Below are 25172 nucleotides of genomic sequence, written 5' to 3' on the forward strand. Positions count from 1 at the left end.
TTTCTCTGTGTAGCCTTGGTTGTCCTGGACTTGCTTTGTGACCAGGCTGGCCTCGAACTCACAGCGATCCGCCTGCCTCTGCCTCCCAAGTGCTAGGATTAAAGGCATGTGCCACCACGCCCGGCAAAACTTAAATTTTTAAAAAAGGACTTTTTGGTTTGGTATATGGCACAACCTGTAATTCCAGAAATTGGGAGGTTGATGCAGGATTGCCAAGAATCTGAGCTCAGACCGGACTGTATATTGAGTTCTGTGCCAGTCTGAGCTATGTATCCAACCTATCTCAAAATCCAAAGAAACACCTTGCCTTAGTAAGCTAAGACACAGGACTTGCACATTTGCATTTGTGGGAAGATGAATTGTCGTCTATCACTGTATCCCAGTGGCTGCAACAGTAAAGCTAGGTTCACAGTCATCTCCCACGGTCACTCTTCAGTGACACTAGCCCCACGCCTAGTCAGAGACAACATGGCAGGCAGGGCAGCTGCCCAGGACATAGGTCCTGTAAACACCTGCTATGACTGCCTTTGGAGAGTTTTGTCCCGCAAGCTCCTGAAGCCATGTGAGAACTGCATTCACACCCTTGAAAAAAGATGGCACAGTCCCTTCCACTGCAAGGTCTCTGGGAGCATGGGGCAGAGAAGGCAGCCAGAGGCTAGGCACCTTCATCATCACTTTATTTGTTCTGTTTGCTCGAGGGTACGACTAATAAACTCAGGGAGCCATGGTGACAGCACAACCCTAGCACCTGGGGGACAGCTGTCTAACTTGATGCCCCTCAAGAGGCCAATCTGGTAACCTTCATGTAGACACCATTCAGCTTACAGTCCTGGTGAAAGGAAGGCTCCAAAGGAAATGGCTCAGTACTGACTCCAGACCACCACACAGAGTCAGCTACAGGGAGCCAACCATCTTGCCTGTAGCTGCAGCAGCCATCTTTGTGTTGTGACATCCTTCACTTGTGCTGCTGTAAGTTGGGTGGGGCCATAGGGTCTCATGGGGCTTCTGCCTACCCAAGAGGGTAGAGAGAGTACTGAGATGCCTCTCCTGGCCTGAGCTGAGATTGACCACAGGGAGACCATGGGTCAAGGACCTGACTGACCAGGCAGAAGGACAGGACAGGACCCTTGCTCTAGAGCAAGTTCTAGGCTTGCTGGTTAGCTCGCACCTGGAGAAGTGTCTGGAGCCAATGTGCACACCTCTACCTGCACACAAACACGTATACTCAGGTGTCCTTGGTGGAGTGTGGATAGGTCCCCACCTCCTCTGACGCAGAGAGAATAAGGATGGGGGAAATGGCACAAGGCCGGTGAAGAGAGGCTCACGAAGCAGCCGAGGCCCCCTCCTCAGCAGGTACACCATCATTGGTCCCTTCTTCCTCTGTAGTCCCAGACCCTGGCAGGTCATCATCTGTCCCTGGATGCCCATTGTTGATGGTTCTGCCCTGGTGACTCTGCTGCTTCTGCCGCCGGGTCTCCTTGTACCTCATGGTGATGTCCCTGTGGGGTAGCAGAGCCACCTCACCACCTGTCCCTGCAGCGGCCCTCAGCACAGGTCCCACAGTCACCTTGATGCCTTTGCTCTGCAAGAGGCCACACCCGCTACAACTCTAGGAATGGCTGGGGAGGGGTCAAGCTAGAGTGCCAGCTACAAGCCACCCTGAACCTCGAGAACTCAGATCTACCAGGCAGAGCCACAGAGACTCCCAGAGAATAGAGGGGCCAAGGCAGCTAGAGGCACAAGGCAATGAAAGGGCCTAGCTGGAGCCTTGTCCGTATTTGAGCAGAGGGGGACAGACACCACTCACGGCAAAGCCCGATGGCCTGGGGTCCCACTCACCGCAGGAAGAAGCGCCAGACAGTCCACGTAAGCACCAGGATGGAGCCAAGAGTCCAGCACTGGGAGATGTAGAAGGGCAGCGACAGGGTGAGTGTGTGCGGGTCATACTTCACCACGATGAGCAGCTCTGTGACCGTGATGGCTGCCACCAGCCAGGCTTGCTGGCCCAGCTTCCTGTGGGGCTTCCTGCAGAGAGGCAGCAGCTGCCTGGCTTGCTCAGCACCCAGAATGCCCTTGGGGCTCCCAGGCTCCGGCCTCCCACCCCCTAGGCCTTCTGGCGGCCCTCACAGTTCATCCATGAAGTCATAAATCTCACGCATGGCCACGCCACCCACGTTCACGAAGAAGACCAGACGCAGGAGGACCAAGTAGTGTTCAGGAGGCATCCATAGCACAAACTTCAGGTAGAACGTGTTCAGCTCTGCCAGCAGGAACTAGGGGATGGGAGAAGGCCCATTTATCAGTTCAAGAACTAACCACTGGTGGTACACAGATCCAGTCAAGATGGGACTTACCACCAAGATGATGCCACACACAGCCAGCCAGCGGTGCAGGCTGGAGGCCGGCTTCCACTCAAAGCGTACCCAGCTGTAGGGCGTGAACTGAAAGGCAATCCTCTTCATCTTGCCCCTAGGAAGCAGAGAGCCAGTAGCCTGAGGGGGATGGCCAGTCAGCCAGCTTACTTCAGGCCATGGATCTACGGCAGGACTTGTGAGCCAGTGTTTATTGCCTTTCTCAAAAGACACCAGGGCTCTGCCCTGGTCAGATCCCACATAGCTACTCAGAGGGGGCTATTCACATGCCAGATGCAACCAGACAGGAGGGGAGCCTTGTTCCTTATTGTCCCCAGGTTTTTTTTCTCTTTTGTGGTGCCAGGGATCAGGGTCTCAATCGGCTTGCCCTCTACCTCTCCAGTGCTGGGTCTCTCCTGCCTAGCTCTTCCCCCGACCCTGGGGGGGGGGCAGGTAGGGAGCAGCGAGGGGAAGACAAGGCCTCACTATTATTTAGCTCTGGCTGTCTTTGAACTCAGAGATCTACCTACCTGCCTCTGCCTCCCAAGTGCTGGGATAAACCTGGCGTTTTGGTGTTGTTTGGGACAAGATCTTACTATGTACACTAGGCTGGCCTCTAATTCATGGAGATCTGCCTGCCTACTTGGGATTAAAGGTATGTGCCAATATGCTTGGCTAATTTTTTTATTTTTATTTTTTTGAAACAAGGTCTCATGTAGGTAAGGCTAGCTAGCCTCAAACTTACTATACACCCGAGGATGACTTTGAAGCTTCTACTTTCTCCAAGTTTTGAGACAAAGTCTCACTGGACTGCCTAGACTAGCCTTGAACTTCTATGCTCAAGGAATTCTCCTGCCTCAGCTTCCCGAGCAGTGGAATCTGTAGGTGTATACCACTATTCCTGGTATCATTTCTTTTTCATAAATAGCAAATAAAATAAAATAAAATAAAAATAAAAGTAAAGGGGTACACACTAGTACTCCTAGGAGTTGGGAGGTGGGGCAAGAGTCATCCTAGACTACATACCAAGTCTGAGGCCAACCTGGGCTGTGTGAGAGGTGGATTGGACAGGCCCACAGCTTCTTGAGGGGATATAGGCCAGGGGCCCAGATGGAGGGAGGAATAACAGTGGCACTCTACCACTCTAATGTCTGAGGAACAAATACCCATCTTGCTTGCCACCCTCCCAAGTAGCAAAGCCTTATGCTTGGGGGCCCAATGCTCCAAGGTTCCCTCTGTAACTCCCAAGATGTACTTGTAGGTTGGAATGTTCCAGAGGCCCTGCCACTTGTATGTCTTCAAGGACAGCCACTCGAGGGTCTTCATGCCACAGTAGATGCCCAGCCCGTTGCAGATGAGTACGTCCATGATCCACTGGGTCAGCAAAGGAGAAGTGTTAACCACAGGGCCTGCGACGAGAGGCCCAGGCCCACCCAGGCTGTGCCTTGCCCTCGGCACCTACATGGTCCCACCAGCACTCGCTGAAGTTGGGCAGCTGGTGCTCCAGGCTATACTCCAGGAACTCGAACATCACGCTGATGATCATGCACATCCACCAGTCCCGGATCATGAGGGTCTGTGAGGTGCCAGAAAGCACGCCATCAGGCTCGTCACTCACTCACTACACACTGTACCGCTCAAACAAACAACCCCTGCCTCCTGCCCCAGCCCCACTGGGCCCCTGCTAAGTGTAGTTGATGGGTGTCGCCTTTCTAACTTGAAGATTTTCAGGCAACATGGAGGGGATTTGGCACTGAGCTCTAACAGGAGGGTCCAGCTGCGTTTCGGGACTGTGGGATATACCTGGAGCCCAGGTTGGCCTAGGCTTCCTGCCTTGCCTTTTCCTTCATTCCCTTTCCCTACATGGCCACAGTGCTAGGAATAGGGCATAGATCTGACCAGCAGGGTCAGCACTAGTACTTGAGTCCTGCCAAGAAACCTGGAAGTTTCTGGTGTTACACATATTCTCCAGGACGGCATAGTGTTTCCTCGCCAGGGCTCACCCACCTACCACTCCGCCTTGGAACATGGAGAAGGAGGGAATTAGATAGAACCAGGGTGTCAGCCAGCTAGGTCACCCTACCTTCAGATACCAGCCAATGAAGTGTGCAGGAACAAAGCCATCCAGCTTGTCCTGCAGACGAGAAGGATGTGGTCCTTAGACACAGCCAGCATCTCAGGCAGCCCCTCTCTCAGGCAGCTGTCTCCACTGCTGTATCTTGGGCAGGTCTCCAGGGACCATACAAACTCATGCTGTGCAAAGACCTGGGGCCATTCCCCTCCCGACAAAAGCCCTTCAGGCCGATGCTGAGTCAGAGCCTGGCAAGCATATTGCTGTGTGGACACCTTCAGATGACCACGCTGGTAACAGAGAGCAGGATGTGCCTCAGATGGATCCTCATTTAATATGAACAGGGGCATCGGCCTGGCCTACATGTGCAGAGCCATACCACACTACCCCGAAGGAGCCTGAGGAAAGGCAGGAGGGTGGACACCCCTACCCAGATGTTGTGGAAGGGGTCAGTCTTGTTGTCAGCATCATAGATGAGGCAGTTGCCCCCGTAGTCCCTCTCTGGCAATGGGACTCCCAGCCTGGGGTCCACATACTTCAGAAACTGCCGGCCATCGTGGACTGTCTGCAAAGCAGAGCCATTAGTGTGGTCAGGCTTAGCAGGGTAGCCTGGATGGAGTAGTCTGTAGAAAGTGACCTATATCTTGGCCAGTATGTCACAAGGACAGTAGCCCCCCCCCCCTGCAGCTAGGGCTGGAGACATGCCTTGAGCCCCAGTGAGCCCCAGTGAGCCATCAAGGCACAAATCAGCCCCCTACAGCACTCTCTCCCAGGGTACACTGCACCAGATCATTATCTAGAAGAGGCAGCGCTGCACTGCTGCCTTTCCTGAACAGCCAGGGCCATGCCTAAGGACACAAATCTTTTTGGATATGCAGCTGCTGCTGAGAGTTCTATCCCCTCAGCGGAGGAAGCACTTTTGGAGCAAACCACAAGCCAGGACAAAAAGGGGCCTCAAAGGCTTGGAGACCAGATGAGAGAGTAGAGGTCCAACAGAGCAGGCGGAAGTGAAAACACACAACAGACAGGAGAGGCCAGCTGTGAATCTAGCCCCTGATCTGAAGTCAGGGGTCACCTGTCCCTGGTGTAGACTCCACAGATGACCATCTTGTTAATGCTGTGTGTCCTGGATGCTAGCAACACTTGCGGACATGTTGAAACAGGACTGCTCCAAAAACCCCCTTCCAGCTTAGGCCCCAAGGCCTCAAATGAAATCAGAAAAGCTGAGTGCTGGGCTTGACAGAGGTTTAGGATCAAGGATACCTGTTGCTAGGTTCAAAATACCTGCAAAATAAACGCTGCTTCTGATCAACACGCAGAGACCCTGTGACCCCGCGGTGCTCTCCTATAGGGCAGAGTGGGCAGGAGAGACGGAGCTAGACTGCAGGAGGACCATCAAGATAGAGTACCAGAACTGGAATAATCACAGGAGTATGTTGCATGCATGTGGAGATGCTCTCTGTAGCTTAGTACCTGGAACCTGACCAGCAAACTCAGTTCCCAGACCGCAGTATCTAAGGATGTCCTTTGTCCTGCAGGACCAGGGCCCCAGGGAAAAGGCAGGGGGTGCACACAACTGGAGCATCCTATGGTATGAGTCAGGGAGAGCTTCAACAAACAAAAACCCAAGAACTCTTGAATGAACGGGTGTATCAGCCAGGTGTGGTGACACACACCTTTAATCCCAGCACTCCGGAGGCTGAGGCAGGTGGATCCTGGTCTACAAAGGAGTCCAGGACAGCCAAGGCTACCCAGAGAAACCCTGTCTTGAAAACCCAAATCTGGCCAAATCCTAAGAAATACACCAGACAAATTTAGACTCCGATGCCCAAGCCCGATAAAAACAATTCCAGGAAATCAAAGACAAGCGCCTCGTGAATTTGGAGGCCACGATCCTCGGCCAACTACTAGGAGGCTGACTCTGGACTATGACTGGGTTCTACAGCGTCACCTCATCTCAGGAGTAAAGTCATGACAGGCACGGCAGCCAGCACACACCTCTATGACTGCACCTCAGGGCCAGCCTGGGCTACACAAGACCTTGCCTCAAACACAAAGCAAAGCAGAACACCCAAACGAACCACATTTTAAACATTAATCAATGTAAATACCACCATCAATAAAGGAAAAACTCACATAATTGTCTCTAATACAGAAAATGCACTTGACAAAATCTAATGATGAAAACACTCAACCAGCTACCACTGAACTGCTGCCACTTAGTGAAGACTTCCGGGAAAAGTCAGAGCTCTCATTACACAGCACGAAAGGCCGGAGGAGATAAAAAACCAATTAAGAAGGTCCACACTTGTGAGGAACACACTTCTGGGAGGCCCAGCTAAGGGAGGCAGGCAAGAGTAGGGAATAGAAGGCACCAGACTGCACGGAAGTGTGGCATCATCTGAATGCAGATGGCAGGGCCTAGAAAACAGCAAATCCTACAGAAGTACTGGAACCGGTAAGTTTAGCAAGATCACAGGGCAAACACACACCTGAAAATAAACTACTTCAACACCCCATTAACCAGCAATCTAAAAACTGAGAAAACAATGAGTAAAGTACTTGGGAATAACTTAACAAAAGAAGTACAAAGTTTACATTAGGAAAACTATAAAACATAGTAGGAAGAAATTAAGTACCTAAATAAATGGAAGACATCCCATGTTCATGAATCGCAAGACTTAATAACATTGGGATGGCAGCATTCTTAACTGTCAACATCTCACCTGCTAGGTCTGGGCTGTAGCTCAGTAGTAGAGCACTTGCCTAGCATGCAGGAGGCCTGGGTTCCATTCCCAGCACTGCAAAGAAAGAAAAGGAAATCTCATGGGCTCTTTTATGTAGCAGGAAAGTGATTGTAGCATTCACTGGGAAATGCAGATCAGCTGACAACAGGACATCTTGAAAGAGAAGAACAAAGTGTGGAAAACTGCATTGCCACCCGCCAGCCTCTGCAGAGCTGCCAGCCCATCAGAAACAGGGTCAGCCTGAGGAGCCCAGAAGATGTGACACCTAGGTGTGCTGTGGTGTTTTCCAATGAATCCTTGGCAAGACAAAGCCAAAGCCAAGAGAAGCTACCTTATACTCGTTAGGATATAATACCATTCACTGCCAGCAATTCCATTTCTGAGCACTCACACAGGAGAACTGAAAGAAAGCGTATAGAGCAGCAGAATTCTAAGTCAGCGCTAGCGGGACGCAAGACGGCACAGCCATGCCGGAAAGGCAGCCTGGAGCTCCTCAACCAGTTAAAGGCACTGTGTGGTGTGACCAGGAAGAGCACTAGAGCCTGTCTATGAGAGAAATGGAAACTCGTGTCCACACAAGGCCTGACAGGAGTGTTGACAGCAGCTTGGTTCACAGACTCCAAATGGGAAACCAAATGCCTCAGGTTTGCAGAGTGGCAGGATGCAGTCCTGACATGTCTCTCAGTCACAGGAAGAGGCGCTGTGCCGATGCAGCTGGGTGGCAGAACAGAGACACTGAGCTTTCTAGAGACGGAACTGTTCTGGCTCCTACCAGGACTTTCAGTACATGCACAGGACTCAGCCCTGGAGAGTGGATTTAGAACCATAAACCTGGCCACTCACTCATACAGCGCGAGTTCAGTGACTGAAGCACATGGTCCCTTAGTGAACATATAAGCTAACATCCCATCCCCACCCTGCAAGCCCCCGCCCAGTTGCCAGTCCCACCAGCTTCTTGGATCCAGGTAGGCCAAAGGTCCTACAGCTGCAGCTGCTCAGCTACAGGCCAAGGGCAAACCTGCTCGACTGCACGTTACCTGTCTTGTAACCAGATGAACTGTCACCTCCGTGTCTATCCCTGCTTGCATACAGACATGGCAGCAGCCTGTGTCTGCACCCACACTAAGACAGCCCTCCATATGGGCCTGCCTGGAAGTGAGGCAGTTTGTGTCTATCTGTGCTGGTCCAGCCTGGCTTCCTGCTAGCACTCTGGGGACTGAGAATTCAAGGCCTCCTCTATTATCTATTCCTATTTTACCAACGAAGAAAAGCTGCTTACCTGGAAGAGGATGAAGATGAGAAACAACTCGTAGACCACACTAACACACAGCCAAAACCGCCAGTAAGCTACAACAAGACAACAGCAGCGTCAGGGGCTCTGTTCTGGGGCTGCAGGCCCCACCCAGCCCCAGGAGGCTTCTGATCATAGTTTATTTTTTGGGAGGGTGGGGTACTTAGGTGTCCTTCGTAGAATCTTTATAAGCAAGGCCTAAATGAAATTAAACAGAGCTTCCCTCTGAAATGTGAAATGCTTTTCCTGGAGTCCAGAGGTCTTTCACTTTGTCTGTCTTGCTGCAGAGGCACGGCAGGCCCAAGGTGCTGGGAGGAGGAGCAATGGCTGCACCCTGCTCTTTATGTACTAATTATGCTTCCGACCTGCAACCAGCTTCTGCTGGACACCTTGTTCAGGAATGAAAACCCTGTAATTCTAATATGCTCGATTTTATTTTATTTTTCAATCACGAATGAGTATGAAGTCTTCTTCTGTATTTAGGAAGGTGTTTTACCACAAACCGTATCAGCAGACCTCAGATCCTGAAACACCCTCCACCCCCAACAGCGCCATGGGACCTGAAGAGCCGGGGAGGCTCCACGCATTCAGAGTATGTGACCTGATCTATGTGGTTGAGAGGGACCAACTCTGACAGACAGGACACATGACGTAGGAAGCTCTTAATGGCATTTGCTCACGTTACTCTTGGATACAGATGGAGGCTATGAATGCTCTTTGCTGCTGGAGTAGGGAAGAGCCTGTGTGAAAACCTTCACAGGCTGAGGGGGGCAAGATGACCCACACCACTGAAGTGTGTGTCTATATGTATACGGAGGCTCCCTAAGAGAAGAGGCAGATACCTAAAGCCACAGGGACCTCTTAGGCCATCAGTACTGATCCTGGCATCATCTCTTCAGCTATTGCCATTTCCTGTCTTTCCTAAATCCTTTCCCACAAGAACCCACATCAGAAGCTGACCCCTCGCCTCCTTTAGGCCCATCCCTAAATATCCAGCTGTCTCTACATCCTCCACCCACCCACCCCACAAAAAAAAAAATCCTCTGACCTCTAGTGTTGGTAGGTTTGATGCCAGTGTCCCTTGTCTACCCAAATATAAAATGTAAGAAGGGGTCAAAGGCAGTTCAGATGTGCCGGGGACAGCAACGAGCCTCAGATTCTGGAGACAGCCACAGAGGAAAGAACTAGAAGGGGCTGTAGCTGTAGCTCAGTGGTAGCACACTTACATAGCATGCATGAGGCCCGCGGTTCAGTCCTAGCCTTGCACACAGACAAAACAAAAACAAAAACAAAATTCAACCAAGGAGGGAGGCTATTTCAAAGAATCAGGACCTGTTTCAAGGTATTCACTTGGAATCACAGCCAATTAAAGTTTCCAAATAAAGTAACTCCCCAGACGGGTCAGCTGAAACCTCATTTTGCTGCTCTAATGAGGCCAGGCAGGTAATGGCCCCAGCTGAGACAGCCTGACTGGGCCTGCCTGCTTACACCAGTAGATAGGGTAGAGGAAAGCGCCCTGCAGGGAGCTGCCTCTCCCTGGAGAGGAACCCCCTTCGAGCTGCCCCTCCCACGGTGCGGCTTGTTGACCTCTCATTTAGCTGTACCACATTCTTTTTGACTGGAGGCCCTGAGGGTTCCATGCTCAGTATATGAACAGACAGTAAGGCGGGAGGCAGCTCAAGACCGACTCCTACAGAACGGTGAAGGAGCCTGGAGCTTATGCAAATGACCACACTGTAAGGAAAGGCACAGCACAGCTCTCAAAGTAGCCCACAGGTGAGCATTCATGCAAGAGGGAGAGGACTCCTAGGCTTGGTGATCCCCCCACTCGGGAGACAGAGACAGGCAGACACCTGAGTTGAAGATAGCCTGGTCTACATAGTGAGTTCTAGACAGCCAGGGCTACACAGTGAGACAATAGATGATGATGATGGTAATAACAATAGTAAGATTTAAGTGCTGGAAGCTGGAACAGTAGTCAGTTAGCTGAGCCCAGTGGGAGCCTCTGAAAGCTCTAAAACCTTTCAGACATGATGGCTTGTTTGTCAGGGTATAGGGCTTGTGTCCCTGGACTAGAGAACCTACTTGTCTTAGAGACACTTCCAGTGTCCCGTGCAGAAGCAAGTTACTGCCAGTTGGCCAGTGTGGCTCCATGTGTCATGCTCACTGAGATGTGGCATCCAAAGGGAGGAAGCATGCCTTACTGTATGGGCTTGTAATGCTCACAAGACAAGCACACACAAAACCCACACACATATGTAGTTTTATTGTAAGAAAGCAAAGTGATCTGGGCATGGTCACCTTTAATGCCAGCACTTGGGAAGCAGAGGCAGGTGGACCACTGTGAGTTTGAGGCCAGTCTAGTATACAGGGTGAGTCCAGGACAGCCAAGGGTACACAGAGAAATCCTGTCTCAGAAAGTCTAAATAAATAAATAAATAAACAAACAAAAATGGCATTTTAAAATAGCACAATCAATTCCAGCACTTGGGAGGCAGAGGCAGATGTAACTCTGAGTTCGAGGCCAGCCTGGTCTACAGAGCTAGTTGTAGGATAGCCAGGGCTACACAAAAAAACTCTCTCAAAAAACTAAAACAAAACAAAACAAAACCCACAAACATATCATAGAAGAAACATTGTTGCTAAAATGAATTGGGCACTTTGTAATGACTTGGCTCTTTTGTGGCTTCCAACCCCTAGAGAGGCAAGGCTGGATGGGTCAGAGGGCGAAGGCCCACTGAGGCTGGGAGGCCACTCGCTCAGTCATCTAGCAGCACACACAGAGCACACAGTCTGTTCAGAGCTTCTGGGTCACAGGGGAGCTGTGTCCACAGCCTCAGAACTAACTCACCTTGGCAGACATTCCCTTTTCTGGAAGGCTAACAAGTTCAAGGCTAATCTGTGCCTCTTGCTCCTACAGTGGTTTGTTAAACAATTCGGTAGGTACACAGATACATGTGGCAAAATCTCAAGACCGCTTAATTTACAAAACAATACAAAAACAACATCTGGGAAAAACATCTGTGTTGGGGCACTCACTTGTGGGCCCAGTGTTCAGGAATGGAGCCAAGGGGATTCCTTGAATCCAGAATAGCCTGAGCAATAGTGAGACCCTCAAAAATAGGTACATAAATAAATATACACAACACATCCAAATTTAAGTGTTTATTTTTTTAAATGCCTAAAAATAGTTTCTGTATCTCCACAGTTTATAGTCCCATTGAGACAGAAAAGAAACATGTTTCTAAATATAAGCCAAGGCCCTAAGTGACATCAGCCAAGCTGTGACCCCAAGGGCCTCCTCATCTGAGCTGTGGCCAACTGAGCAGGCAGGCAGGTGGCCTGTGGCCTCCAGCTGAGGTTCACACAGGGGGCAATTTGATGACATGGATTTGTCAGAACTTGGGGTAGGAGAGATGGAGACGGAACCCAACAGCTACCCCTAGGTCTCCAGGAAGAAGGGGAGAGAGGCACAGACAGGTAAGAAACAAGCAGTACAGTCAGCTCTCCCTGCCATGGGGGGAGCGGCCACGGGAGGAGCAGGCACCGGGGGACAGGACACTCACATCCCGCAGCACAGGTACAGCAGCTGCTCAGAACAGAAGGGCTACGTGGCTACATGGAGAAGGAAATGGAGTTACCTGGATGAGGTCTGGAAAATGGCCCGTCTTTGGCTTGTGTGACTCCAAAACATAAGAAAACCAAAATACTGGCCACAATACCTCTGCAAATAAAGAACAAACAGCCCCTCAGTGTTCGAAAGCATCTTCAAGGCAGAGGTAGGGATAGCGGGGACCCCAGTGGACACCCAAGTTCGGCCAGTCCCTGGCATGCAGGAGCAGGTGTGAGGACGCAGCCCTCAACTCAGTCTGGCAGCGACTGGCAGGAGGCTCACTCCATCTTGACAGCCTACAAGCAACACCGCTCTTGGATGTCCTGGGCCAGGTGTCTCTTGTCATTTACAGTGTCACCAATGATCCACTTGACCTCTGAAAGCCTCTGAAAAATGCCAGGATCTAATGGCTACCTGATAACACAGGTCTTCCCAGAGTTTCTGTCCTGTTGGGTCTCCACTTCCAACACCAACATGTTCTTGGAGGTACAAGATGGAAGAAAGTATGCTACACACATGTAGACCAAACACTGAGAACACGGTGCAGGGTGCAGAAGCGTGGACCCCACAGAGCCAGGGCTGGGCCACCACTGCTCTGCTTACCTGAGACAAGCCTGTGTCTCACCCACGTGTGGCCATCAGTGTGCCTCAACTACAGCCACCCTGTGGTGCAAAGCAACACTCAGCAGTATACGCTGGTGGCATGGGAACTTGACCAGAGCTACAAGGCCCGTGTGAATGACAATTTACAAGGATGAGTTGTAAGAAGGACCTAAGTACTCGAGCAGAAGCAACATAAAAGGAAAAGAAACTCCTTACTTTCTTAAAAATAAACTTTTAACTAAATAAAGTTCACACTTCACCCTGTATTTCCTTGTTCCCACTAAAATCCTCCTTTGCCCAGATGTGTGTGTAGGCCCCACATGACGGCGGCTCTTCCTTCACAGCTCTGTAGTTTTCTCTGGTGGTGACAGAGGCTGTTTCTGGAGACTCATGTGGGTGTGAGCAGGGTGTCAGCCTGTTTGAAGACTTCCTTGCTGCTTTCCTCACAGTAAGACTATGGCTGTAGGGGGCTGGAGAGATGGCTCAGAGGTTAAGAGCACTGACTGCTCTTCCAGAGGTCCTAAGTTCAATTCCCAGCAACCACTTGGTAGCTCACACCCATCTATAATGAGATCTGATGCCCTCTTCTGGCCTGCAGGTGTACATGCAGGCAGAGCATTGTATACATAATAATAAATAAATCTTAAAAAAAAAAAAAAGGCTATGGCTGTGAGCATGGGGAGAGAGAGACCCAGGGGCAAATGGCCCTTGCTCACCAACTATAGGTTCCACTGTCAACCTGATGTGTTTCTTAGGACTCTTGGTGCCTACGCTGAGCACAGCCCCTTCTCTACTACAGAGCAACCCTCCATGCCCTCGATGAGCTCTGGGGAAGGAGCAGGAAAGGTGCAGAGCTTAAAGCTTCTTTGGGTGGAGCCTACCATCCACATGGGATTCCTCTTCCCATTCCCCATTTATTGATTTCATCACTTATCTCACTGTGGACTTGTGGATATGAGACTGCATAATTTGGGCAATGTTCCAATACCACTTTACTGATTTTGTTGCTCAGCTTTGCCTAAGCTACTGCTGGGACATGACTCAAGAACACTGCAGGCACAACAGGAACCTCAAGACCATTTTGGGCTTTTTTTTTTTTTTTTGGCCTTACAATGAATGACTCCAAGGAGTCTGGGTCTCTCGGTGAAGAACACCAGAAGCCAAGATCTGGTTGCTGGGTATACTTGTTGCCACTAGGGTAAGGCTGGCTTTAGGCTCTGATTTCAGAGAATAGCAAACAGTGCCTTCACCAAACTATATCCATATATATATACAATTACCCTAGTATCTGTGGAGTGTTGGGTTCAAGATCCTCCAAAGGTAATGAAATGTGTGAACACTCAGATCTTTTACATACAGTGATATGTGTATACCACATACATATAGCTTCCTAAAATCATCTCTACATTGCTTATACTAGCTAAAATGGCACGTGGCTGCTACATACAGAGCTGGGTGAGTGCATGATGGACAAGGAAAACGTCTGTACATGTGCAGTGTAGATGTGGTTCACCTGCCAATGTCTTCTTTTTCTTTTTGGTTTTTAGAAACAGGGTTTCTCTGTGTAGCCCTGGCTGTCCTGAACTTACTCTGTTGACCAAACTAACCTCGAACTCACAGAGATCCACCTGCCTCTGCCTCCTAAGGGCTGGGATTAAAAATTGTGCACTACCACCATCAGGCTTCAAATGTCTTCTTCTTCTTCTTCTTCTTTTTAAAAAAGATTTATTTATTACATATACAGTGCTCTGCCCACATGTACTCTTGCACACCAGAAGAGGGCACCAGATCTCACGATAGATGGTTGTGAGCCACCATGTGGTTGCTGGGAATTGAACTCAGGACCTCTGGAAGAGCAGACAGTGCTCTTAACCTCTGAACCTTCTCTCCAGCCCCAAATGTCTTTTATTATCTATCTATCTATCTATCTATCTATCTATCTATCTATCTATCTATCTATCTATCTACCTACCTATCTTTATGTGCATGAGTGTTTGGCCTTTCCTTCCTTTCTCTCTCTCTCTCTCTCTCTCTCTCTCTCTCTTTCTTTCTTTCCATGAGTGTTTGGCCTGCACGAATGTTTGTACCACGTGTGTGCAGTGTCTGTGGAGCCTGGAAGAAGGAATGAGAGCTGGAGTCACCGCTGTGAGCTGCCGTGTAGATGCTGAGAACTCTCTCGAGCACCTTTCAAATGTTTCCAAGATCTGGATGACCCCTAAGAGATGAAGCTGGTGGGTATGGGAGGCTGAGATATTATAGATTGCATACATTTCTATTTGTAACTACCTGTATTTGTACTAAGCGAAACCTGAGTTTGTTTCTGTTGTTTCCCAGCGGGGACAGTTCTGACTTCCGTCCTTTGGTGACCTAAAAAGCTCTACCGGTTCGGGAATCTGTCCCATGATCACAGACACAGCAGTAGCAGCTGTACAGATACCCATGGGCTCAGCAGTCAGCCAGCACAGGGGCTCCTGCAGCCTCTCTGTTGCTCCTTATGGACGCCACCTCCTGGCCCTTCAGGGCTTTCAGTGCATCTATAGACTGGTTCTCTTGTCAGCCTGCCTTCCTTCTTAGGGCCCCGGCAGCCGGCTAAGGTGTGTGTGTGTGTGTGTGTGTTCTGTTATTTTACTCCGTCTTTACCATACATTCTTGAGAAGAGGACTTATTATGCTGTCCAAACCAGTCTCCTATTCATGAATTCAGGCAATCTCCTGCCTCAGCCTCCAGATGAGCTAGCTGGGAGTGAGTTCATGTGTGTACTAACAGATTTTTGCTGCTGCTGTTGTTTTTTAAGACAGGGTTTCTCTGTGTAGCCCTGGCTGTCCTGGACTCACTTTTAGACCAGGCTGGTCTTCAACTCACAGAGATCCACCTGCTTCTGCCTCCCAAATCTTAGATTAAAGGTGTGTGCCACTACACCCAGCCCTCTACCAGATTAACTGTGTTGCTTCTTGTTAAATTTTGTTTGCCCCGGGGCTGGAGAGATTGCTCAGAAGTTAAAGGCACTGGCTGCTCTTCCAGAGGTCCTGAGTTCAATTCCCAGAAACCACACGGTGGCTCATGGCCATCTATAATGAGATCTGGTGCCTTCTTCTGGTGTGCAGGCGTTACATGCAGGCAGAACACTGTATGTGGTAATATGTAATAAATAAATAATATATTTTTTAAAAATTGTGTTTGTCCTTTAAAAAAATGTCCGTGGTTTTTCGTTTTGATTTTTGAGAAAGGAAACAGGATCTTGCTTTGGAGCCAGACCGGCCTTGAATTTAGGACTCTGCTGCTTCAAACTCCTCAGTGCTGAAAATAAAGGTGTGTGCTATCATGCCTGCTTTTAGCTTTGTACACATTTTAAAACTATAAATGGAACGGAGTAGCTGAGAAGGTGAGACCAGAAGGGCCCCAGGTCATGACATCAGATGGTAAATCATAAGCATCTATGTGGCACAGCTTCCCAACAGTACTGACAGTCCACAAAGACATTCATCCCCAGGTGTGGGGAAGAAGCTGGCACGGAGGAGCAGCACAGCAACACCACTCCTGGGAAACCAGAACACGTGTTGTGAGACGTACAGTGGTCTGTGCTTGGAGTCCTGGTTATTCAGGAGGCTAAGGCAAAAAGATTACTTCAGCCCCGGAGTTCAAGAACAGACTGGCAACTGGGTGTGGTAGAGCATGCCTTTAATCACAACACTTGGGAAACAGAGGTAAATGGATCTCTTTGAGTTCTAGACCAGCGTGGTCCACATAGTGAATTCCAGGACATAGCCAGACTGGCAATACGGTCAAACATCCCTCCTCCCATCTCAAAAACAAAGAGCTATGATACAAAGTTGAAATTAAAGACTTAACAAAAGGAGCTGGAGACCGCATACAGTTAAGAGCACCTGCTGCTCTTGCAGAGGGCCTGGGTTCAGTTCCCAGCATTCACATCAGAAGGCTCACAACTGCCTGTAACTCCAGTTCCAGAGGATCCAATGCCCTCTGAGATCTGTGGGCACTTATGTGCACATAACTCACACAGGCACACATACATACACAGAAAAAGTTAAACGAACCGTAAAAACAGTGTTAAAAATAACTCTTGGGCCGGAGAGATGGCTCAGAGGTTAAAGAGCACTGACTACTACTCTTCCAAAGGTCATGAGTTCAATTCCCAGCCAACCACATGGTGGCTCACAACCATCTATAAAGAAATCTGGTACTTGCTTGTAGCCTGCAGGCAGAATACTGTATACATACTAAATAAATAAAATCTTTAAAAAAAAAAAAAAAAAAAACCTCTTGGGGAGCTGGCGAGCTGGCTTAGTGGTTAGGAGCATGTGTGTGCTGCTCTTGCGGAGGACCCAGGTCGAGACTCCAGCTTCCACACTGTGATTCACAGCTGTTTGTAGCTCCAGGGGATTCGATACCCTCTTCTGGCCTCTGAGGACACTGGCTTACTTATCCCAATACATACATAAAAATAATGTTTTAAATGAAAATAAGTGTTGGGGTTGTGTCTGTGGTGGAGTGCTTGCTCGGCATAAGTGATGAGATCTAAGTTCTATCCACAACACCACAAAAATGATAAAGTATTTCCTATAAGGCTGGCAACATGCTTGTCACTAGACCTGACAAGTTGGGTTCAGTCCCTAGGATCTGCATGGTAGAAGGAGAAAATCAATTCCCTCAGGCTGTTCTCTGACACTTGTTCATGGGTGCACTGTACATGTTGAACACACACACACACACACACACACACACACACACACACAAAACAAATGTAATGAAAAAATACTTTTTACACATGGAGCCTACCCTAAGCACACAGGAAAACGCCCACACTCCTAGGGAGGAGCCAACAGCGGATTCCAGGCTCTACCAGAAGAACTACTAGCCATAAAGGTCAGCTCCTCCATGCTCTTAAAGAGACAAAGACGTCCAGTGTCTCCTGGAGGAGTGAGGAGTGAGGCAGCTCTGGGAAGGTCAGAGCTGGACGAAGAAAGGCTGTGCCCACACAGATCTGCAGTGCCACTGTCCTTAAGCTCGGGGAGTCTGAGCTCTTGGACTCTGGGCTACCTAGTATGGACAGCAGGCCCAACATCTTGGGTGGACAGGAGCTCTGTAACTGCTCTGGCAGGTGACAGGTGACCACTCCAGGATACCTTTGCATGTTCCTTCTCTTCAGAGGAAAGAAAGGGCTGTGCTCTTCCTCGAGACAACTCTTGTCCAGTGACACTGGAGCTGGGCATCTTTAGCTAAGCTTCTCATATAGAGAAACTTTTTTGGGGGGGTGCTGAGTGTGGTGCTAAGGATTAAACCCTAGGCTAGCGAGCCATATATCCAGGCCCTGGAGAACACCTTCTGAGGTCGAGCCATGCCCCATCTCCTTGGATCTCACAGATGCTACTGACCCTCTAGGCCCAGGTACACGGAGATGAATCCAGAGAAAGCCCACAGAATCAGTTTTGTGTTTGTTTATTTTGTTTTGAGACAAGGTCTCACTATATAGCCATAGCTTGCCTAGAACTCTCTTTGGAGACCAGGTTATCTTTTTGGAGACCAGGCTAGCTTCAAGCGCATAGAGATCTGCCTGTTCTGCTTCCTGGTACTAGAAAGGTGTGGACTACCATCTTCTTTTTATTTTTTGAAACAGGGTCTCATATAGCTCAGGCTGGTCTTGAACTCACCATGTAGCCAAAATTGGCCTTGTGCCTCAGTTTCCCAAGTGCTTGGTTTACAATGTGTGAGCAACCATACCTGGCTGAGACACAGTTCTACTTGAAAATTTCCTCTGAGCAGATGTAGGCACCACCAAGACTCCACTGCCTCCATACACCAGGGGCCGGTATCTGCAGATGACTCCTCTGCCAGCACCAGGACCGGAAGGACAAAGCAGTCCTGACCCAGTGGCCCAGGAAGTTCCTCTCCCAGTATTAACTCATTTCCTTAAAAGCATGCTGAGCTTATAGTCCTAGCCTGGGAGTCTGGTGGAAGGAAGCCTTCCCAAGAAAGGAGGGAGGAACAGGCAGGCCTGGAGATGGGAATGAGCAGGAAATGCCAGTACGGGCCAGGCCAGACATGATGGGCTACAGGAGGGCTGGTGGGCCCAGGAGCACGCCATCCCAAGCTAGGAAAAGAAGGAACTCCTGAGAGGGTGACGATGACCTGGAAGTCACTGAGTGGTTTAAAAAAAAAAAATCACAGAGAATGGGCCAGGAGCAGCTGAGAAATGAGCTAGGGAGAAGATGGCTGCATTACGCAAGAAAGGCAGGTGGGAGCCCTAGGGTCCAGCAGCCTGTTGGTCTAGCAGAAGCACCCAGTTGTACTCAAGGACACGAGCTCCATTACCAGGTTCACTGTTGGTGGTCCTACATCCCAGACAGGCTGGGAGTCCTTATGTCCTGGAGTCTACCACAGTGATGCTTGGTGTGACTCCCAAAAGGCCAGCAGACACTGGGGAGGGCAGCATGACCACATCCACATGTTCACGCCGTTACCCCATTCAACTCTTAGAGCAAGGTACTAAGACTCCCATTTTTCTTTTCTTTTTTTCTCTCCCCCCGGGCCCCCCCCAGACAGGGTTTCTCTGTGTAGCCTTGGCTGTCCTGGACTTGTTTTGTAGACCAGGCTGGCCTCAAACTCACAGTGATCCACGTGCCTCTGCCTCCCAAGTATTGGGATTAAAGGTGTAAAGGTGTGCACCACCATGTCCGGCCTAAGACTCTCATTTTTCAAAAACAAAATTTTGGCCTAGAAGTATCAAGACCATGGAGGTTTCTCCACATGCCTAGGGGACAAGCAACCAAGGTGGCCTTGAAACCTCAGTGGCCCTCTCACATCTTCTCTGGCCTCCTCTCTAGCCCTCCCAGAGCAAGCAGAACCTGCGCAGTAACTAACTGTAACAGTAATTGACCTTCTTTGCCAGGTAGCACTCCAGAGGAGCAACAGGAAGGTCTGTCAGGACACTGAGGTAACTTGTTCCTGTATGCTGGGGACTGGCCTCAGAACCTGGCAATGCAACAGGGATAGTGCTTGTGACCTGCCTGCTCTGGAGAATGCTGAGAAGTAAGGTCACAGGTGGTCACTGAATGTCCCCCTGGCCTCTTAATATAGTCTGTTTAAATATTTAGAAAGTGCTGGCACCAATACCACTGTAGAAGCACACCAACTAGGAGGACCACCCGGAAGGTTACTGAAAAACTTCCCTAGTACTTGAAAGGTACCATATACTCAGGGTTCTGGGTAAGAAATCCCACACAGCACCAAGGGAAGGTATGGAAGCCAGTCGCTTAGGCAAACAAGGAAAGTGTAGAGCCCAGGCTGGCCAGAGCACCACAGATCAGCACACCCTCTGAGCAGGAGCAGTTACCTCTTAGTGTTGTAGGCTGTGTCCTGAGGGGTTTCTTCTAGGAGAGTCACATAGCCCAGCGCACAGGTGAGAACGAACAGCACAGTTAAGGTGTGGGCACGCCTGCATCAAAAAACAAAACAAAACAAAACAAAAACACACAGTGTCAGAGACAGAGGATCGCCGAGGACTCATGTGAAACCTAGTCACCCAGCATAGGAGAGGGCCTGACCTGCACTCCCAGACTCACTGACCATCCCACGGGTACCAGAGGGGTTAGAGTGTACTGCCTATAGCACAGGTAGATATGGTCACATTAAGCCAGGTATGGTGGCACACACCTTTAATCCCAGCACCCAGGAGGCAGAGGAAGGCAGATTTTTGTGAATGCAAGGACAGCCTGGTCTACAAAGGGAGTCCAGGACAGCCAGGGCTACACAGAGAAACCCTGTCTCAAAAAACCAAAACCAAAAAACCAAAAAACCAAAAACCAAAACAAAACAACAACAACAACAACAAAAACCAAAAACCCAAAAAGATGTGGTCACATTACTAGCACAAGTTAAGCGCAGAAGGCTTTCCCCATTCGCCCTGCAGGAATGAAGACTGGGCCTTACATATACAAGGGTAGTGCTCTACCCCCAAGGCACAATCCCCAGTTCTTTTCCATAGATCTTAAAAATCACTTCAGCTCCTCGGTTATTTTACTGTTATTTTTTTACTAGTATACTGATCTTCTCATAGTTTTTGAAGTAGCCAGGAAGCTGAGGGCATCCCTGACTACCTACAGTCTTGAAAGGGAGTACCGTCTTTTATTTCTCCTCACTATGCCAGGGATATCTGAAAATAACAGCTTTCCCTTGAGGTAAATGGTCACCCTATCATTGGCACAGTAGGAGAAGCAGGAAGGACAACCCAGAAGCAGGGCGTCTCATCAATAGTTGCTGCAGGGTGGGCTCTGCCTTATTGCTCTGTGTCTAGCTCACAAAACACACACCCACACACCAGACTCCAGAGGCAGGTCATCTTTCCCCCTCCAGAATGTCAGGTTTGTGCGGTGGGCCTCCTACTCCTCCCTACTGTAGGCAGGCACTGGGATGGTCTGGGTCTCATGACCAGGCAGGCCCAGGACAAGAGTTGACCTATGTAAATCATGGGCAGGCATGAGGACAAACTGGTTCCTTGCTGTGAGTGGAAAATACCCAGTGGTTGTTCCTCCCTAGAGATGACCATGCTCCTCGTGCTGAGTGGGTAGGAAGGCACCCCTGCCAGAACCAACCAGGGAAACATGAAGGCGTTGCCAAGAAAGGGACAGAGGCCGTCCAGGTCCTCAAGAGGCTCCTAGCCTGCTGTTATACTGGCCTTCTTGGCCTGCTGGTCTGATAGTCAAAAGGGTATCAATTGTCAGATCATGCCTGCTAGATGTGGGCAGACTTAGGCAAGGCCTAGCCCACGGCGACCTATCATGTACATACACCTGGCCCTGCAGAAACAAAGAACTACTGAGGATGGGCTGGCCACCTCTGCCCCAACTCACCTAACAGGCTCACTAGGGACACCACGCTTTAGCATCCAAGCACAGACCACCAGTTCTCAAACTGTCAAGGTTCCACGCTGGTGGGAGTAGGTTAGAACGTGATACTTGGGGTGGCCGGGTGAGGAGCTGGAGAGACGGCTCAGAGGTTAAGAACACAGCCCACTCTTCCAAAGGTCCCAGATTGGATTCCTAACACCCACACGGTAGCTCACCAGTCTGAAACTATAGTGCCAAGGGATCCAACGCCTTCTTCCAGGGGCGCTGCACACACGTTACACAAACACACATGCAGGCAGACCATCAATACACACAAAATAAAATTCTAAATAAAGTTCCAGGACTGTGCCAGAGTCTGAGCTCTTGTTTGGTTTCCTGATATATCCCTTAAGATAGTAATGGCACTCAGTAAAGGTCCCCAAAATATACACTAAAGGACTGAATGAATAAATGAATATAAAACAAGAAGGGCAAGCCAACTACCCACTCTAGAACTCTCTCTCCAGCGGCCATCAACTATATAAACCAGGTGTGGGCCAGGGGGTTTATAAGCATCATTTCCCTGCAAGGGAAAAGGAGCCCTTTGTCCTGTCAGGCAGTGATTGAGATGCTGTGGGGTCAGTTATGGGGTTAGGGACCATACACCCTGTCAAGCAGGATGAGGTATGGGGTTAGTCTTGAGATCAGTTATGGGGTCGGGTCCCATCAGCTTGTCTTCTAGGCCACTGCAAAATCTAAAGGACCTCAAAGGTCAGAAAAATCGATGCGAACAGCCAGACACAAACGAGGGGATAACAATCGGGAAGTAATCTGAATAAATTATAATAAATTTTTAAAAATGTTAAAAGTCAGAAAAGTTCACTGGCATTAGCTCTGACACCCATACCACCCGCCTCTCCCCTGCCTCTCCCTGCCTCCCCTGCCTCTCCTCTGCCTCTCCCTGCCTCTCCTCTGCCTCTCCCTGCCTCTCCTCTGCCTCTCCCTGTCTCTCCTCTGCCTCTCCCTGCCTCTCCTCTGCCTCTCCCTGCCTCTCCTCTGCCTCTCCCCTGCCTCTCCTCTGCCTCTCCCTGTCTCTGTCTCTCTTCACTATGTAGCTCTGGTTGTCCTGGAACTCACTATGTAGACCAGGCTGTCTTCAAACTCACAGAGATTCACCTGCCTCTGCCTCCTGAGTGCTGGGATTGCTTCTTTTCCTTCTAACGTTCCCACAGTCACCAGAGGGGATCATATGGAAAAGCGGTGCTGGCTGGACCCCTTGCAGAAGCTGTACGTAACGCAGGGAAGGTGCTAATAATATACGGTCCAGATGCAAAGCGCTCTCCCGCCCCCACCCCACTCTCCTGCTATTTCAGCTGTATCTCACCAAAGCCTCAGCTTCCACTCCCACCTGCAAGCCAGAGATACGAGCCAGCAAAGGACCGAGTCCCTCCGAGGACCCTATCTGTGTGATGGCCCCTTCTGAATTGCCAAAATCGCTTCCAGACCAGGCTTCTCTCACTCTGATCAGTGTTCTCAGCACGACCACTGCTCTGTTCTCTCAGAGCTACTTCTATAGAGCATCTGCCCCCGCCCCCCCCGCCCCCCCCCCCCGGGTCTGCATTTGTCTCTGTGTGCACTTGGGTCCACTTGTCTGCAGGACCCACCCTGGGACTCCAGGACTGTATAGGTGGGTGGAAACTTAGCTGTCTGAAGTAAAGAACGGCAAGCAAAGCCATTCCTCTTGTGGAAGCGAGCTCTTTGCCTCATGAGTGTCATCTTTTTTTCACAAGCGAGGAAAGCTGACGGGCTAGCCCAAGGTCACGGGATCACACCTTTGACTGGTCAGCCAGGGAGGTGGCATGGTCCTTCAAAGTAGCAAAGCACCTGCAATTCCTAGGCACCCACTCCACTAAGGCAGAGAGGGCTTGTATGACCCCAAAACTTGTCATGGGCAGAGTTGTGCAGGCCAGGGTCACTGAAAAGGGTAGCAATGAGCAAAAACTAGACCACAGATGTGCCATACCCATCAGGCCAGTTCAGGGCAATGCCAAGGGGAAAGAGCAGGGGTGACACCAGATGTCCAGCGGAAAGACAATCTAAATGTCACTAGTGTGTGGTGGCAAGGCCTTCCAGAGCTCATCCCGGGGCTCCCCCGACCCGAAAAACACTCGCCATCTCATACGCAGACGACCACGCGGGATTTCACCGGCTTTGCTGGCCGCTGAGCCCTGGTGAGGTGCTCTCCCGACGGATCTGGGCCCAGACAGTCCCCGATCCAACCCAAACCGCCTGTCCCAAACCCGGACCCCGACGCAGGGAGACCCTCACCAAAAGAAGGTGTTGGTGCCATCGTCGTAGACCTCCGACTCGGTGCTGCGACGGCCCTCGAGCAGCGAAGATCCGGAACCCGAGCCTCCCGCAACTCTGCGCTCGCCCCTCCGCATGGCGCCCGGCCTGCGCAGCCCGCCAGGCTGCGGGCGGCGGGCAGGGGTCGCGGTGCCGCCCAGCGGGGTCTCCGCGGGAGTGGGGCGGGGCCGTGAGGCATTGTGGGACGCGTAGTGCGCGCCGGGCCGCAGGGCATGCTGGGCGCGGGCGGCCAAATCCCTAAGCGGCTAGCTAGGAGAGACGCTGTCCGGTTGCCAGGAGACCGTCCACGTGCTTCTTCTAGCCGGGAGACTGTTCTAAGCTTCTGGCAGTGGCTGGTGTTTGATAGAGTTCGGAAGACAGGTCTCTGGGGATGCAGAGAGAATCAGCCCAAACTGTTGTGGTAGCCCTGGCATGCAAACTAAGCACCAGGGAGGCGGAGGCAAGAGCACTAAACGAATTCAAGGACAGCCTGGGTCATGCAGACAAACCTTGTCTAATGAGGGCATAGTGGTGCGCGCCTTTAATCCCAGCACTGAGGAGGCAGAGGCAGCGGATCGCTGTGAGTTCGAGGCCAGCCTGGTCTACAAAGCTGCTCTTCTAGAGGACCGAGTTCAGTTCCCACACCCACATGGCAGCTCACAATCTATAGTAACTTCATTTCCAGTGGATCCAGTGCCCTCTTCTGGCTTCTTGGGCACTGCACACAGGTGCTACACAGATATATACATGCAGGCAAAACACCTATGTACATAAAAATAAATAAGTTTTAGCCAAATGTGGTGACATAGGCCTCTAATCATAGCTCTCAAGAGGCAGAGGTAGGAAGATCTGTATGTGTTCAAAGCCAGCCTGATCTACATACAACTCCAGATCAACCAAGGCTACCCAGTGAGACTCTGTCTCAATGTTTAAAAATTATTAATAGGGCTGGAGAGATGGCTCAGTGGTTAAGAGCGCTAGCTGCTTTCCCAGAGGTCCTGAGTTCAGTTCCCAGAAACCAGATGGCTCCCAACCATCTGTAATGGTATTCATGAAGACAGAGCACTCATGTAATATAAAATACATAAGTAAATAAAATTTTTAATTAATTGATAATTACTATTTTAAATTAACTGGGGGAGTCAAGTTGGATAGTTGTACAAATAGCTGCTGAAAGTACTCACAGTTTTGCAGTAGGGTAGTGAATGGGTTACCTAAACTTGTATAAGAGTGTGGGTTCTTTTTCAATGTGATCAGTTGTGGTGTCTCAGGCCTGATATCTCAGCACTTTGAGGTGGAAGTGGGTG

General features: G+C 50.1%; 1 protein-coding gene across 2 annotated transcripts; it reads right to left on the reverse strand.

Annotated features, from left to right (window-relative positions):
* Nucleotides 1–656: 656 nt before the first annotated feature.
* Nucleotides 657–24078, reverse strand: PTDSS2 (phosphatidylserine synthase 2). Of its 2 annotated transcripts, XM_084774111.1 has the most exons (12): nt 23848–24071; nt 20028–20129; nt 12102–12184; nt 8449–8516; nt 4853–4987; nt 4435–4485; nt 3814–3927; nt 3607–3725; nt 2355–2469; nt 2128–2273; nt 1840–2025; nt 657–1499 (listed from the first exon to the last, which is right to left on the reverse strand). In XM_084774111.1, the coding sequence occupies exons 1-12, from the start codon at nt 23961–23963 to the stop codon at nt 1322–1324; spliced, it is 1413 nt and encodes a 470-aa protein (XP_084630237.1). In that variant the 5' UTR covers nt 23964–24071; the 3' UTR covers nt 657–1321. The 2 variants fall into 2 exon arrangements, with proteins under 2 accessions (XP_084630237.1, XP_084630238.1); XM_084774112.1 differs by lacking the exons at nt 657–1499; nt 1840–2025; nt 2128–2273; ... (3 more) ...; nt 4435–4485; nt 4853–4987 and adding an exon at nt 7163–7223 and having other exon boundaries at nt 23848–24078.
* Nucleotides 24079–25172: the final 1094 nt, after the last annotated feature.

The sequence above is a fragment of the Acomys minous genome (assembly GCF_964271855.1).
Source record: "Acomys minous genome assembly, chromosome: 2".
NCBI classification, from domain to species: domain Eukaryota; kingdom Metazoa; phylum Chordata; class Mammalia; order Rodentia; family Muridae; genus Acomys; species Acomys minous.

Coding starts and splice junctions, on each gene's coding strand:
- PTDSS2 (XM_084774111.1), bottom strand. CDS start 23,963: ATGCGGAGGGGCGAGCGCAGAGTTGCGGGAGGCTCGGGTTCCGGATCT. Junction 4,486..4,852: donor ACCCCTTCCACAACATCTGG/GTAGGGGTGTCC, acceptor TCTCGTCTGCAG/GACAAGCTGGATGGCTTTGT. Junction 3,928..4,434: donor TCATTGGCTGGTATCTGAAG/GTAGGGTGACCT, acceptor GGCACCTCACAG/ACCCTCATGATCCGGGACTG.